Here is a 13575-nt window from a genome sequence, read left to right as displayed (position 1 = left end):
GAATGAGTCCTGGTATTTGCCAACAAAACCCACCTCATTTCTGGAGAAGCTCAGTACTGTGACTGTTTCTGTGAAGAACTTTCACTTTGCTGTTCATCAGCTGTATCATTTAGTGTATGGTCAACCTTATTAAACATGAATTATAAACATGAAAGAGAATCTGAAGTATTCAGAACACTTGTTTTTTTTCCAGCTGTTTTGTCAAATATTATCTATTTCACATAATTACCTATTATTCCTTAATAGGCACAGCTACTTTATAAAAAACTATATGCAATTACTTAGCATAAGACTAATTTTAGTTTGAAGCATTATGAAGGCTTCTGATGGATACTCTTAGGAGAGGGGCTTTGTTAAACATGGGAGGAGCTGGAGTGGTGGCTTCTCCTACCCCTTGGGCTGCGTGGAATCTGTGTTTATTCTCCCTATATTGTTTAATCACTAATTCCACATTTGAAATTTTAAAAAGTGGAATTTTGATCCCACTGAATGTCACAGAAATTGTGTCCATGCAAACTGGGGCTTGAAGCATACTGCATGCTGCTGTTATCATTTGATCTATAGATGAAGTGGATCAGGATTAAGTGTGTGTGTTTTGGGGGAGGTCTGTGCCTTTGGAAAAACAGGATCACCCCAGTACTGTATAAAGTCTGGAACAAGAATCTTCATGGGCCAAATGCCTTCATTTTTTCTGAGTACCTCAGATTTAAAATTAATTTAAAGATTTCAAGTTTCAGACTTTCAAATCTATAATGGAAAAATCTTGAGCTTCTTTTCAGTCTTTGTGTTCTTGAGCTAAGCAGCTTAAAAGCAGCATACATCATGGAAAGGGAGTGGCTTATCTTGTCCGTTTGAGGAGCTCCTTCCCTAATGGTGTTTTGAGTTTTTGTTTAGTTGTTTGGGTTTTTTTCCCCTTTCCTTATTTAATTCTACTACTTGGTGGAGTTTCAGTATGGCTTCCTGCCTTTGTTTTGCTTGTGTTTGTTGTTCTTTCCTTTTGCAATTGTTGGTTTGTTTGTAAACTTAACAGCCCTATTAATCCATAGATCAGAGTATGATTAAAAAAGCTGCTGCTGAGGCTGATAAACTTGTCAGTCCTGCTACCACAGGTAAGACCTTGAAGCACCAGAACTTCAAAAATAAACATTACTGACAAAGCAGTAATGGTGTGTTACTGACTTCTAACAGCAATGACAAGTTTGGGATTGTGTGACTGTGATGCCAGTTACCACTGTTAGCTGTTGTAAGTAAAACTAAACAGCTCCTGAGTAAACAGTGGATTTATTGAATAATGCACAGTTTTTCGGTATGTTGTGCAAGAGTTTCATGGTGTTGCTTTCTTCACTAGCTGACCATTTAAATCTCTTTTTCCAGAAGAGTGGGTTGTGGATTGGTGCTGGATCTGAAGCAAAACTTCTGTTAAAGATTGCAGGGTTTATTCCTGGCTGCTGCTAGTTTCAATTTCATAAGGTTAGGAAAGTAAACAGACTCCAGCTAGTTCACTCCTGCTACTCTTTAGTAGGCATTCTTTTAAAATAGCTACAAATAAGGAAAATATTGTAATAATTTATTTTTTTAAGTTCAGTTTCTTTTCTAACTTGTCTTCTCCAAGTTCATTAAAGTTTTGTGAGCTACAGAAAGCTTGCAAGGAGACAGGTCCACAACTTCTCAACTATAGCTATCTGTGATTCTGTAGAATGTAACAGAATCATATGGATTATACATGGATTAATTGCAGCAGTGCAGCAATTAGGAAGCAAGCAGCAGAGCTTCCAGCACAAAACTGTAAAAAGAATTTAATATACAAAAAATAATAAAGGAGAAGTAAATAGAATTATGTCTGAATCCATTAATAAAAAATAGAGGCTTGGGAAGCTAAGTAAACTTCAGATGTTTCGTATAAGCTCTAAAGAGAGTATTAGTCAGTTAAAACAGATCATGGAAGGCAGGGCTGGAAGGCACCCTCAGTGAGCATAGAGAAAATTTTCTTTTTTTTTTCCTTTGTTGACTTTCTTTCCTGTCATACTTCACTCTTCTAAGCCAAATAAGCCTCATTCCTTCAGTATTTCCCTTATAGGTTGTTTTCTAAATTTCTCTCCTCTGAACAAATAAATGACAAATACATAAGAAGTAAGTATTCTAACAAAGTTCCAAGACAACATTTGTCTTGCAAGTTGCATTCTCTAGTAGACCATATGCACTGACAATCTTCTGAAGGCACAGTTTTTCACATCTATCTTTTTGATCAGTACATGAAAACTTAGGGTGAACAAGTCAATAAGTGCTTGCTGTCAGTGCTACAATAAGATGTTGTTACAATATGACCTATAATTCTATACAATTGGTACTGTTTCAGTTTAGCCTTTTATTTCTTTTATCCTTGGCAATCTTTTTTGAAGAGCATTTCATAGGTATTCTCCCTGCCATCCTCTCCAAGTTCAATGGCATTTTATGTTCCTAAAGTGACTGGCTACTGCTGCCTTCTCTCGGGTGGTGTTTCTCTGAACCCAGAGGCTTTTGGCATCTTTACAATGGCTTGTAATACAAAGTCCTGGCAAATTTCAAGTGATTCAAGCTTTTTCTCTGCTGTAGACAGAGCACTAGTCATGTTTGTGTCTGTGTTTCAAGGCTATGATCCACAGCAGTATTTGTGTTGGTACTCATTGCTTGCAGTTTTAAACACTGTTTTTGCAACTAACTTCTAACTACTTGAATTGGACTTTTCTGTCATTCTAATGTTAATTACAGCTATGACACACGGATCTTTTTTTTGAGCCAACATTTGATCAGAAGAATGTAGGTAGATAATGCCAGCTTATTACCTTCACTCTTCTGCTGATTTCAGTAGCTTTTTCTGAATAAAGGGTACAAATCCTTTCTGTCAAACATAAGCCCACATTCTTTGAAAAAAGACTTTTTGGGGAAAGTAGAAATTTTTTAATAGATAATTTGCTTGTGTAAAAACTCCAAGAAGACTGAGAGATGAAGAGCAGGAGTTTCTGAGATGACAACTTGTCTTTATTTCTCGCACTCCTCTGGATGCTATCCAGGTGGGCCAGAGACTGATGCTCTTTTGACAGAGCAGGATTGGTTTTGAGTACAACAACTACTTTTGTGCTTGCCACTAAGCTCCTTAACCTAAGACAGAGTTTTTACTTGATAGGACTATTATTATTGTGAATAATAATAATATATTTTTTCAATTCCTCAATGTTAAAACCCTCATTTATGCTGAATTTGGCCATAGTGACACAAAAATGGCACACTACATGGAAAATGTAAAATATTCTAGTGTTGTTTGCTGAAGAAAAAACACAGAAAAGAAAATGAAGGCAATGATTTAATCTTACACTTGTTTTGCAGCAAGACCACTGGTACAAACCCTGCCTTTAAGGACTACAGTTAACAATGGAACTGTATTACCAAAGAAACCAAGTGGCTCTTTACCTTCTCCATCAGGAAGCAGAAAGGAGACTGTAACACCAGCAGCAAAAAGGTAGGCATCCATGAGAAACCTTAGAACCATGGAATGGACAACTTGGTATAGCTCCTGTTCTAACCTGCTAGATATGTAGGTTTTCTTACTTGCAAAGCAGCAGACTAAATATTTAGTTTGGAAAGAAAAGGAGATGGATTTCATTCTAAGAGGCTTTTAATTTATTCATTCTAATTACAATTAAGGTTATTGCCATGACTGTTGAAAGAATGCACAATGCTTGGTCTTACTGATTTGTGTACAGTTCTTGCTTTTAAGAATTTAGCATAGAGAGAATAAAGCATTTCTACTGTGCTGTTGCCCAACATGATGTGAAAAGTGGTGCAAGAATTCTTTGAGTAGCTAGTAAAAATATATCTTGTGAAGAGAAACAGTGTTATCATTGCAAATCAGTATGTTATCTTTGGTGGTTTTCTCTCACTAACAAAATTATCATATAAACTGCATGCACAGGGTTACAGCATCTCAGGGAGGAGGAAAATTCTATGCCTAGCACATATTTATGCAAATGGAAGCATCCATCTTTAGATATCTTATCATTAGCATGTATTAAGCCCTTTTAAAAATTACTGCTCTGTCCCAATTTGCTTTGTGTGTAGCTGTTTTTAAATATACTAAATGTTTTATACATCTGGGTTATAAGGAATGGAATGGATTGGGTGAAGCAAGTTCAAGTTATGTGTGGCAGTTATTGTGGTGCTAATCTGCTGTGTGATATGTGTGTAAAAGATAATGGTTTGGGGTTTAGGTTGGGGGATTTTTTTGTACATTTCTTTTGTGTGTCTCATCTTTTTGCAGTGGTGATGCTGTCAGCTCTGAGGGAGGCTAAGTTGTAGAGATGGGAGCATTAACCTGCTAAGATCTGAGGTCTCTCTCTTGAAAAGAATTTTTCCTCAAAGGGGAGATGGTGGCTAAGGATATGCCAGTTTTTGTTACTGTGTTGAAAGAGACTGATTTTCAAGAAACTCCAGGTTCTGTTATTGTAGAGTAGAGAGAAGTTACATTGTGCACAATTAAAATTGGAAAATACCATATTTGTTTATGTCACAAAAATGAACTCTTGTCACCTCCCATGAGCTGGAGTTTGCTGCAGCTGTAGCCTTTGGCAGGCTGGTCTGAATCAGCCCTTAACAGAAGAGAAGGAAATCAAATACTGTCCAAACTGTTCCACTATTAGATTTGTAGAAGTTTGAAAATGGGTGAAAGACTTTCCTTTTAGAAAAGGAGATGTATTAGTGTTTAAAGGAATACTATTTAGTACATGCTGAATTTTGAAGCACATTTGTTCTTCACAAATTATTTTTTCTTAATAATTATCATAATTTCATTCTTCCTAATTAAGTTTCAACTAGTAGTTATAAAACATATGAGAATTGGGAGATTTCACCTGTGTACAGAGGGTGGGATTCCTGAGTCTGTGCTCTGTCTCTGGGTCTCAGCATAAGACTTCCTGCCCTAGAGTAGGGTGGGTGAAGTGCAGTTCAGGATCATACTCGTGCTTTCTCTATTCATGGAGCCTTTATGTAGTTCAGGTGTTTCATCTGGCACTGCCTTGTAGGCATTATCCTAGCTTAGGATCCCTGAAGACAAGTGGCAGCCTGTATCCCTTCCACCTGAGCCACGTGCAGCCTGGATACCAAAAATGCCAGTGAGAAAGTCCTTAGAGAGCATCATTAGGGAGTATTTTTAGACTGCCTTGATTCCTGTGTGAGAAATTCTTCCACAGGCCAAGTATTCAGTGTCCTTTTATCATGCTTTGTCTCTTCACATTGCTGAAGAAGGTGCTGAAGGTGCTTTAAATATGCAGCATGAAAATGTGTATTCAGTTTTGGAAAAGGAAAAAATATATGGACAGTTTTGCTGAAATAGATGAGCACTTATTAAGAGTGCTTAGGTGGGCAGGATTGTTTCATGTCCTGAAACAAGCAGTTGTAAATTCAGGTGCTGTATAATTATTGCTCCTTTCAAATTCTGCATTGTTGTCTTTAACATGAAAATGTTATTTATTGTTACCTTTATTAAACTATATTAAAGTATATTTCTATGCCTTGCCTATAAATGTACTTCAAGAGGAATAAAGTGGAGTGGTAAGAACCTCATTGATTAATTACTGTACAAAACATTTTTTTGGTAAGTTATTCTGTAATCATTTAATAGAGAACCTTGAAATTACTGGTTGGATTTTAGGGTTTTATAGTAAGTGGTATTCCACATATTCAGTATTGAAAGATGATACAGTAAGTGCTCCAAATATCTTTCTTGTATATAGTCAAGTAGAATAATTCATTATGCAACCTGAAGATGAATTCAGTCACACTTTGTATTTATACTGGACCCTTTTACCTTCAGGAAATGCATATGTTTATGCATAAAACAGTAATGGAAATACATCAGCAAAATCAAACAGCTTCCTTTTTCAAGGGGTCGGACTTGTTTATTTGTGTTGGAAGCTTCTCTCAGTGTTGCACAGTTTACAGATGGTGGGAAATTTGAGATTTTTTTTTAGCTCTGATTTCTGCTAGGCAGTGCTCTTTTCTTATGAACTGCTTCCAGAACTGTGGCTAATTTGTAGTCTAGGTATTGTCTAGTACAAAATATGGTCATGTGACACAGCAGCTGTAAATAGTATTGTGTTTGTAGATGTCTTTTAACTTAATTTTTATGTGAATGCTTTTAATAGTTTTCCCATACAACACAGGTGCACAATTGAAAAGGTGGAGTTTGAAAAATGAAAGTTAAAAGCAACAGTAGAAAGGGGAAAAATATTTTTTGCAGAGTCATCTTCTAAACTTTTAATCTGCTGCTGAGACTGAAAAATATCATCTAGCAAATAGTAAAAAATAGCATCTTCCATTTTTTTATTACCTGTGAGCATATATACAAGAGAAAGTGCAGGTGAATTGAGTCCTTGCCAAATGTTTACTGCCTTATGAAAAGAGAGCTTACAATCAAATATTTTCCAATTCCTCTCTTCTCCTATACTTGGCACTGTTTGGGTTGAGACTGTGTGATGTCCAATTGAAATGACATCAGTCTGTCCCTTGAAACAGTTTGTTGTGCATTATTTATGTAAATATATGCAAATAGTCTGCTTGGGGACTAAGTGTACATCCATACATTCTCCTGCTTAGAGATAGAAGTATTTACTGGTATGTCTGCAGACACAATCTCATTTCATACAATAGCTGTATTAAATGTGTTGGTTAACTCATTTGAACCCACAGGTTGGTATATGGCTTATCTGCCTTGCTGGATTACCAAGGAGATGTGGTTCAGAGTTCACTGCATTTTCTGATTTCCCATTTAATATTTGAAATGGAAATGACTTCTTCTGGCAGGAATATAAAATTGGAGGTAATAAAAAATGCTTGAGGCTGAAAGGGTGGAACTAGCAGGCTTTTATTTGAGTTCTGTCATATATTCTCTCAGTGACCTTATGCAAATCATTTAACCTCTGTGCATATTGCTTTTCCTTATGTAAAACATGTATCTCTGGATATCAGTAGGTTCTTATAGGGCCTAATGTGATAATTAGATCCAGATCTTGCAAAGTATTGAATAACCTCAACTGACTCTGGGTTCAATTAGAATTGAGGGCACCAAACCTTGATTCAGCATTGAGATCTCACAGTCAATACCCAATCGTCCAGGTTAAGGAAGGACTGAAATGCCTTGAATAAAACAAAAGCAGAAATCCAAAACATGGATCAACTGGATTATAAAAGTAAATGGTGGTAATAGAGTGCAAGATAGAAAGCTTGGTGATGCTGGTGATACTGGGACCAGAAATTGTGGTGAAGCACCAAGAGGAGCTGCTGCACTCAGGCTCTGGGGACCATGTGAACACAGCTCTGGGTGCCAGCCAGCTAACAGAGAGCTGGAGTGATTCTGAGATGGGCTGAACACCTGACACAGATGGACAATCAAGAATTGCCTGGCTTTGAAAAGTGTTTCCATGTCATCTTCACAAGAAACCTTCCATCAGAAGATTTGATTTGAATTTTAAAATATTTACTAATTCTGTGATTTAGAAGTGTATGAGCTATTTTGAGTAACAGCTTTTTGAATGCTGCCATAGTTTTATTCTAAACTTTGTGCTTAGAATAATTATTTGAAATTTTCATTCTGAATAAGATTAGTGTATTGTGACTAGAACTTTCCCTTCCCCCTGCACTTTTTTTTTTTTTGGCATTTAATGTGGCTTGAAGTTTGCTGCTTAACACTAAATTTGTCTTTGGAATTTGGCCAGTGTGTAGTAGTGGTATTTTGTGTTCTTTATTAAAATCTAAGGTTTTGTGACTCATCTAGAATAGCTTTGTTTCCAAGAGTTGAGGGGGAAAAAAATAGTAAGAGAGGAGAATGCAGACAGTACCTTTCCCAGTAGGGATGCTGGTGCAGGCTGCAGGCTTGCACATACTTTGCCTTTCAAAAGGAGACAATCAGTCATTCTTTCTCTTCCAGCAGATTGCAAAGTATTACAATGGCACAAAACTCTGACAATGGAGATCAAAAGGAAGAAGCAGGAACAAAGAAAACATAAAGAGCTTTGTTTGCAGGGAGAATAAAATACTTTAATATGATAAATTCCTGTTCTTCTAAACTCTAAACACATGGCCCCTAGGAAATTGTTCAGTCGCCTGGAATTAATGTTGGGGGGCAGCGAGGGTTTGTAACTGGCACACACACACACAAACTCTGAATCAAACCTTCAATTAAATGCTCTGTGTAACACTCATCTCTCAAAGAAAATGGTTTAAAATATTTAGAATATAAATTAAAAAAGAAATCCCTCTCCATTGAACTTCGGTGGCAAAACTATTACACCACTTCACAATATCTCTAACAATTAAAGTTATTAGCACATTTTGCTCAGAGGCGTAATGAAATTAAAGTCATATGTTATTTCTGAGTTCATTCTAATTGATTTAAATGAGGGTCAGAATGAGTGCTAGACGAAGTATTAATGCCATCAGTTTCTGTCTTAAGAGCATTGTGCACTGGTTTTTAATTTCTTTTATTAAAAAGCTTTTATATTTTCCCAAGTAATTTTAGTAATAAGGTATATATCTTTTTAATTTTGGCCAGATTTGTTCACCACAATTCAGTAATGCAACTGCCTGAAACATTCATGCTATGCAGTGGTATATGTATGTATATATGAGGATTTATTTTCTTGTCTTTGTTGTTGCTTTTTTAATAGTCTTTGTCTTTTAGCTGGATCATCTGTCGTGTTCCTTAAGATAGCCTCTTTGATTTTTATTTTTTATTTTTAATTTTATTTTTGAGTCGCTTTACAAATGATCAGTCTATCGGGGTACTGCTGAGATTTTGTCATTCAAAGATACATTGGTGTTCTTAAATGTATGGTTTGAAATGATCAAACATCTAACTGAGTGAATAAGCACTTTGTTGTTTACTCTTGCACGTGACTTCATATCTTGAAAGCATGCAATTTTGTCTTTTAATGTAAGTCTTATAAATGTCTTGTTTCCACATTTGATCGTTGCATTCACTTTTTATTCTGCTTTGTTTACGCACCTCTCAATCTGGATTAAGCAGGTCTGTGAATCTTCTCAATGCATGCAAACTGAAAAAGCCTGCTCTAAGGTGAGGGATCCTTAATAGCTTTGTAGTGTTGAAGTTCAGTTGTTTTTCCTTTCCATTTCAATTCAACACATAGAAAGTGGCTGTTTTAGTAAAAGCATTAACATGATAGAACTGTAATTATTATTGCCATTTTTAACATTTCCAAAAGTACATGTCTAAAACTTTTTCATCGTTGATAAATGCATCACACAACTTGGATAATAATAACATCAGTGATGGTATCTGCATTATTTCATACTAACATAATTTTTATTATGGGAGTATTTGACCACATTGCTGTCTCAAATAAGTTAAAAATTGTACAACTAAATGTTATCTTCTTAAATAATTGCAAATGCTCTCCTTTCATATCACTAATGTGAAAGCCAAATTCTGGGATCCAGTTATACTCTTACAAACCCGTAAGTTAAATGAGTATTTTTTGTCATTTAAAATTCCTCCTCAGGTGACAGTGTATCTCTACTGTAGCTGTGGGTATAATTACTGGTATTTAACAGTCTACCTAACAAAATGTGTATAATGTCAAAACTGAGTTAATATAATGGAGTTATAATCCTTGTTTCCAACCACCAACTAATACTTTTCATTGGGCTTCTGTTGTTGTTGAAAGTTTAAAATAAAATTTGTCAGAAGATAGCATTACTAATTAGCTTAAGCAGTGATGGACATAAATCATTACAGTTTAAAAGAATTTTACACCTGAGGTTAAAGTAGTTTTTCTACTGATTTGAGACTTCATTATTCAGAAAGAAGATAGAATTAAACTTCTAAATTTTAGTCACACCCTTTCATTTCTTATCCTTCATCTCATCTTTTGAATGTTGACAGCTATAAAAATAAAACCCCAAGCAACATTAAAATTAGTTTCAAATTGTTTCTGTAACTTATTTTTTTGCTAAGATTATTATACTTTGATAATGTCCTTAATTTAATTTTGGTGTAGGCTGATGTTGACACCTCTTATCCTTAAAGAAGAAATTATGCATCAACATAAGCCTACACTGAAATTTTCCTAACCAGGAAAGGATGTCAAAATAAAGATATCGTCCTGACAAATCACACAGGATGTTTCTGTAATTAATGTATTTAATAGTGGAATACACATACTAATAAAACTATTTAATTTGGAATAAACATTTTCAGCATCAAAGTTTTATTTTTTAACTGGAGAAGTATTAAATTGGATGATGTTATGAGATGTGGGAAGAATAGTTAAATATTAACAGTAAATTCTTTAATTTACTAGAGAAGGTTTTTTCATGCATTTGACATTGAGATGGCTTGGATAATGTTATTCTAGTGTAGGAAGTACGCTTCTGAAATTAAGACAGGACTAAATTCTTGTTGCTGCCTTTTCTCTTCCCCTATGAATGTATTTTGTTCTGTCTTTGTGTAACTTTGCATTCTGCTTGCTCTCTTACATTGCTTTCTCCACAGAAACACTATTTTTTTAATTTCAGCTTAATCATTTGAAGCTTGTTTTTATTACAAGAATGCAGCACTGAACATCTGTCCTACCATCGCATGTATCAGAAGGTTTTTTTTGTCAAGCCTGAGATGCACCTTAACATACAGATCTGCCCTGGATGGGCACTGCCTTCTTTTCAAAAAGGCCATTTCTTTCCAGAAAGACTCTGGTTCAGGTGTTCCCATCATTTCTGTAGCTGAGTCTGAGTTGCGGTGTTGAAATATTCCCCTCCTTGCTGGTAAAAATCCATTGGGGAGCAGAAATAGTTTGGGGTTTTTTAAAGCAGACAGTGTACAGTTGCTAGGCTAGGTGTTTTTTAACCAGACAGGAAAGCCCATTTTGGTTCCACTAGTTATAGAGAGCCAACTTACACCATACATGAAGTGGGACAGAGCCAGAGGAGCTGACTGAGATGGCAGGGCAGGGATAGCTGTTAGGGACTGCTGGGGAAGTTTGGAGTAGTCCTCAAGAATGAGATGAGTATTCTGGTAAGCAGAGCATCTCTGAGGGTTTATGGAGGCTAAGGGGGAGATGGCTGGGGATGAAAAAAGGTGTGACTAGGATAAGACTGGCCTTAAAGGAGCAAGTACCAAAGTTTTCACAGTGGGATGGAGGTTGTGGTTGGGATTTGGGTGGAGAGATGTGAACTGGAATCATTGGTTTCCCTGATTTCTGGGGTGAGAGAGCTGTGGAAGGTAGTTATTTAGTATGGGGATTTTATAACTTAAGGGGGATATTTTCATTGTGATTTCTACAGGGAAGAAAATAGTGCAGGACTGAAATGGGGGGAAATGAGACCCTGACACTGAGTCCTGTTGTTCAGCTGCTGCCATGGGGCTGATTCCTGCCTCAGTCTGGGTACTGCTGCCTGAGCCTCTGTGCTGCAAAGGGCCTGCAGCAACCTGTAAAGCATTACCTGCTTTGGGGCCTCACCCTTAGCTGCTCCCCCTCTTGGCTAAGAAGCACTGCTTTAGAGAGAAGTGCTTTGGTCAATAACTTGTCTCCTATAAAGTGTAAGTTCTGAATGAGCTTCTCTTAATTTACTAAGTAGCACTGCTTATGTTTTGGATCCCATTTTTCCATCACAGAGAGCTGGATGTCTAAGGAGTGCCATAAAGCCGCACAGGAGCTCCCTTGATAGCTATCTTGGCAGGAAGGATGGTTGAAGAGTGAGAGGGTAGGGTGAGCTTTAAGCCTGGAGAAACGTCCTGTCAGGACATGTGGGGAATATAATCTATTCATACATGTAACTAGGAAGCATACATTTTTGTCAACAACAAAAAAATGCAGGCTAGTTCACCATTAATTGCAGTTTGGAGTTTGTTAAAACTAGCTTTGAACCACAGAGTAATTGATATTGGATGAAGACCCAAAGTTAGCTTGCTTGTGTTCAAATTTTGACATACTTTTGGCATTCTCTGTAGTCTGGCTGGAAATGTCAGGCAATGCTTTCTCTTTAAATCTTTCACTTCTTTGTAAGAGAATCCAAAAGTTCAGAAGCATGGAGTGGTAGTGAGGGATTTGAAACGTGACCCGGGAAAGATTGCAACCACTCTATGAAATTGGTTTAGCCCATCTTCTTTTTTATGATTAAGTTAAAAGCAGTATGTTTGTCTCTGTTGCACCAGATACTCACCAAAACTCTTACATACACTCTTTAACAAATCAAGTTAAGATTTTTTTTTTTAATCATAGTTATTTTTTTAGGGTTAGTATTCTACTTGATACATTTCTCATAAATATTTATTGTAGAATATATACTTTTACAAGTGCCACTGTGAAACTTGCTCCTTGTTTTATTAGCACCATTAAGAGAACCAGTTCAGCTGAGCGTGTGTCCCCAGGAGGTCGGAGGGAAAGCTATGGAGATTCCAAAGGGAGTCGCAACCGCACTGGTTCCACCAGCAGTTCATCTAGTGGTAAAAAGAACAGTGAAAGGTAATGTCATCTAAGTACCTATCCCCTTTCTCTGCCTCCTGCTCTAATAATGAAATTAGTTTCTTTAGTGAAATTAGTTTTTCTTGTTTAAAATATTGGAAGCTTTTTTTTTACAAAGCTCCAATTCTTGGACCAAAATATATATTAAAACATTTGAAATAAAACAGGCTTTCATATTTAGATTAAATTTATTTGCCTTATTTCTAAACTATAAACAGTGTGAGAACTTAGAGTTTCCCAGGAAAGTTCATAATTATTAAACATGCCTTTTCTAATATCTTAGTGGTTTCCCTTGGTCTTTATATTCCTGACAAGTACTTCTTTGAGTTTCTGGTTGTGGTGCCTTGACCCAGCTGGCATCTAGGTATCACACAGCCATTCACTTCCTGTCCTCCAGTGGGATGAGGAGAAGAAAACACGAAGAGCAAAAGTGAGAAAACTCATAAATCAAGATAAAGGTAGTTTAAGAAGTGAAGGAAAGAGGAAGAAAAACCAAAACACTTGCTGAGAAGCATTCAGCCACCACATCCCACATGTAGATTGATGTCCAGCCAGTCTCTGAACTATGAATGCCTTGATCTGACAGCCAGATTAAATATAAACGAAGAGAGGGGTTTACATGCAAGTACTGTTCAATGAAGCAGAATGAAGTGATGCCTATCTCTGTGTATCTTTGATCATGCTTCTCTGTATTGCTGACAGCACAGAGAATAGAGGATATCTTTCCAAGGATTTCAGACTTAGGATAGCCTTGAACAAATAGCTGTTTCATTGAGGTTCATCAGTATTGTCAGTATAGGTCAAGCAGTTCTTTCCTATATTTCCTAGTCAGAATTTAGTTTCAGCCATTTCACTTGACCTGTTCTATTGCAGTTTCCTTTGCAAGAAATGGTGTTGATGGTACTGTTTCACTGTCTCACTGATGATGTGGCCATAAAAACACATTGTTAATGAAGCTCAACTAATAACTTAATTTACCTGCTCTCTTTGGGCATCAGTGCCATTACATGAGTCATTGTCAATGGTGTGGCACAAAATGCTCCTTCCTTTTTATCCCTTTAGCATA

General features: G+C 36.5%; 1 protein-coding gene across 8 annotated transcripts in view; it reads left to right on the top strand.

Moving 5' to 3' along the window:
* The window catches only part of EML1 (EMAP like 1), a 123099-nt gene that overhangs the window by 73083 nt on the left and 36441 nt on the right, over positions 1-13575 (top strand). For 3 of the 8 annotated variants that reach the window (XM_064713401.1, XM_064713398.1, XM_064713397.1), the window contains exons 3-4: positions 3364-3496; positions 12375-12509. In XM_064713401.1, the coding sequence (XP_064569471.1) occupies positions 3364-3496; positions 12375-12509 (268 nt within the window). Of the gene's footprint in view, positions 1-3363; positions 3497-9052; positions 9104-12374; positions 12510-13575 lie in introns of all 8 variants that reach the window. The other 5 variants (XM_064713396.1, XM_064713394.1, XM_064713403.1 and 2 more) reach the window with 3 other exon arrangements.

The sequence above is a fragment of the Zonotrichia leucophrys genome, chromosome 5, assembly GCF_028769735.1.
Source record: "Zonotrichia leucophrys gambelii isolate GWCS_2022_RI chromosome 5, RI_Zleu_2.0, whole genome shotgun sequence".
Lineage (NCBI taxonomy): Eukaryota > Metazoa > Chordata > Aves > Passeriformes > Passerellidae > Zonotrichia > Zonotrichia leucophrys.
This window is presented reverse-complemented; position numbering and strand designations above follow the sequence as displayed.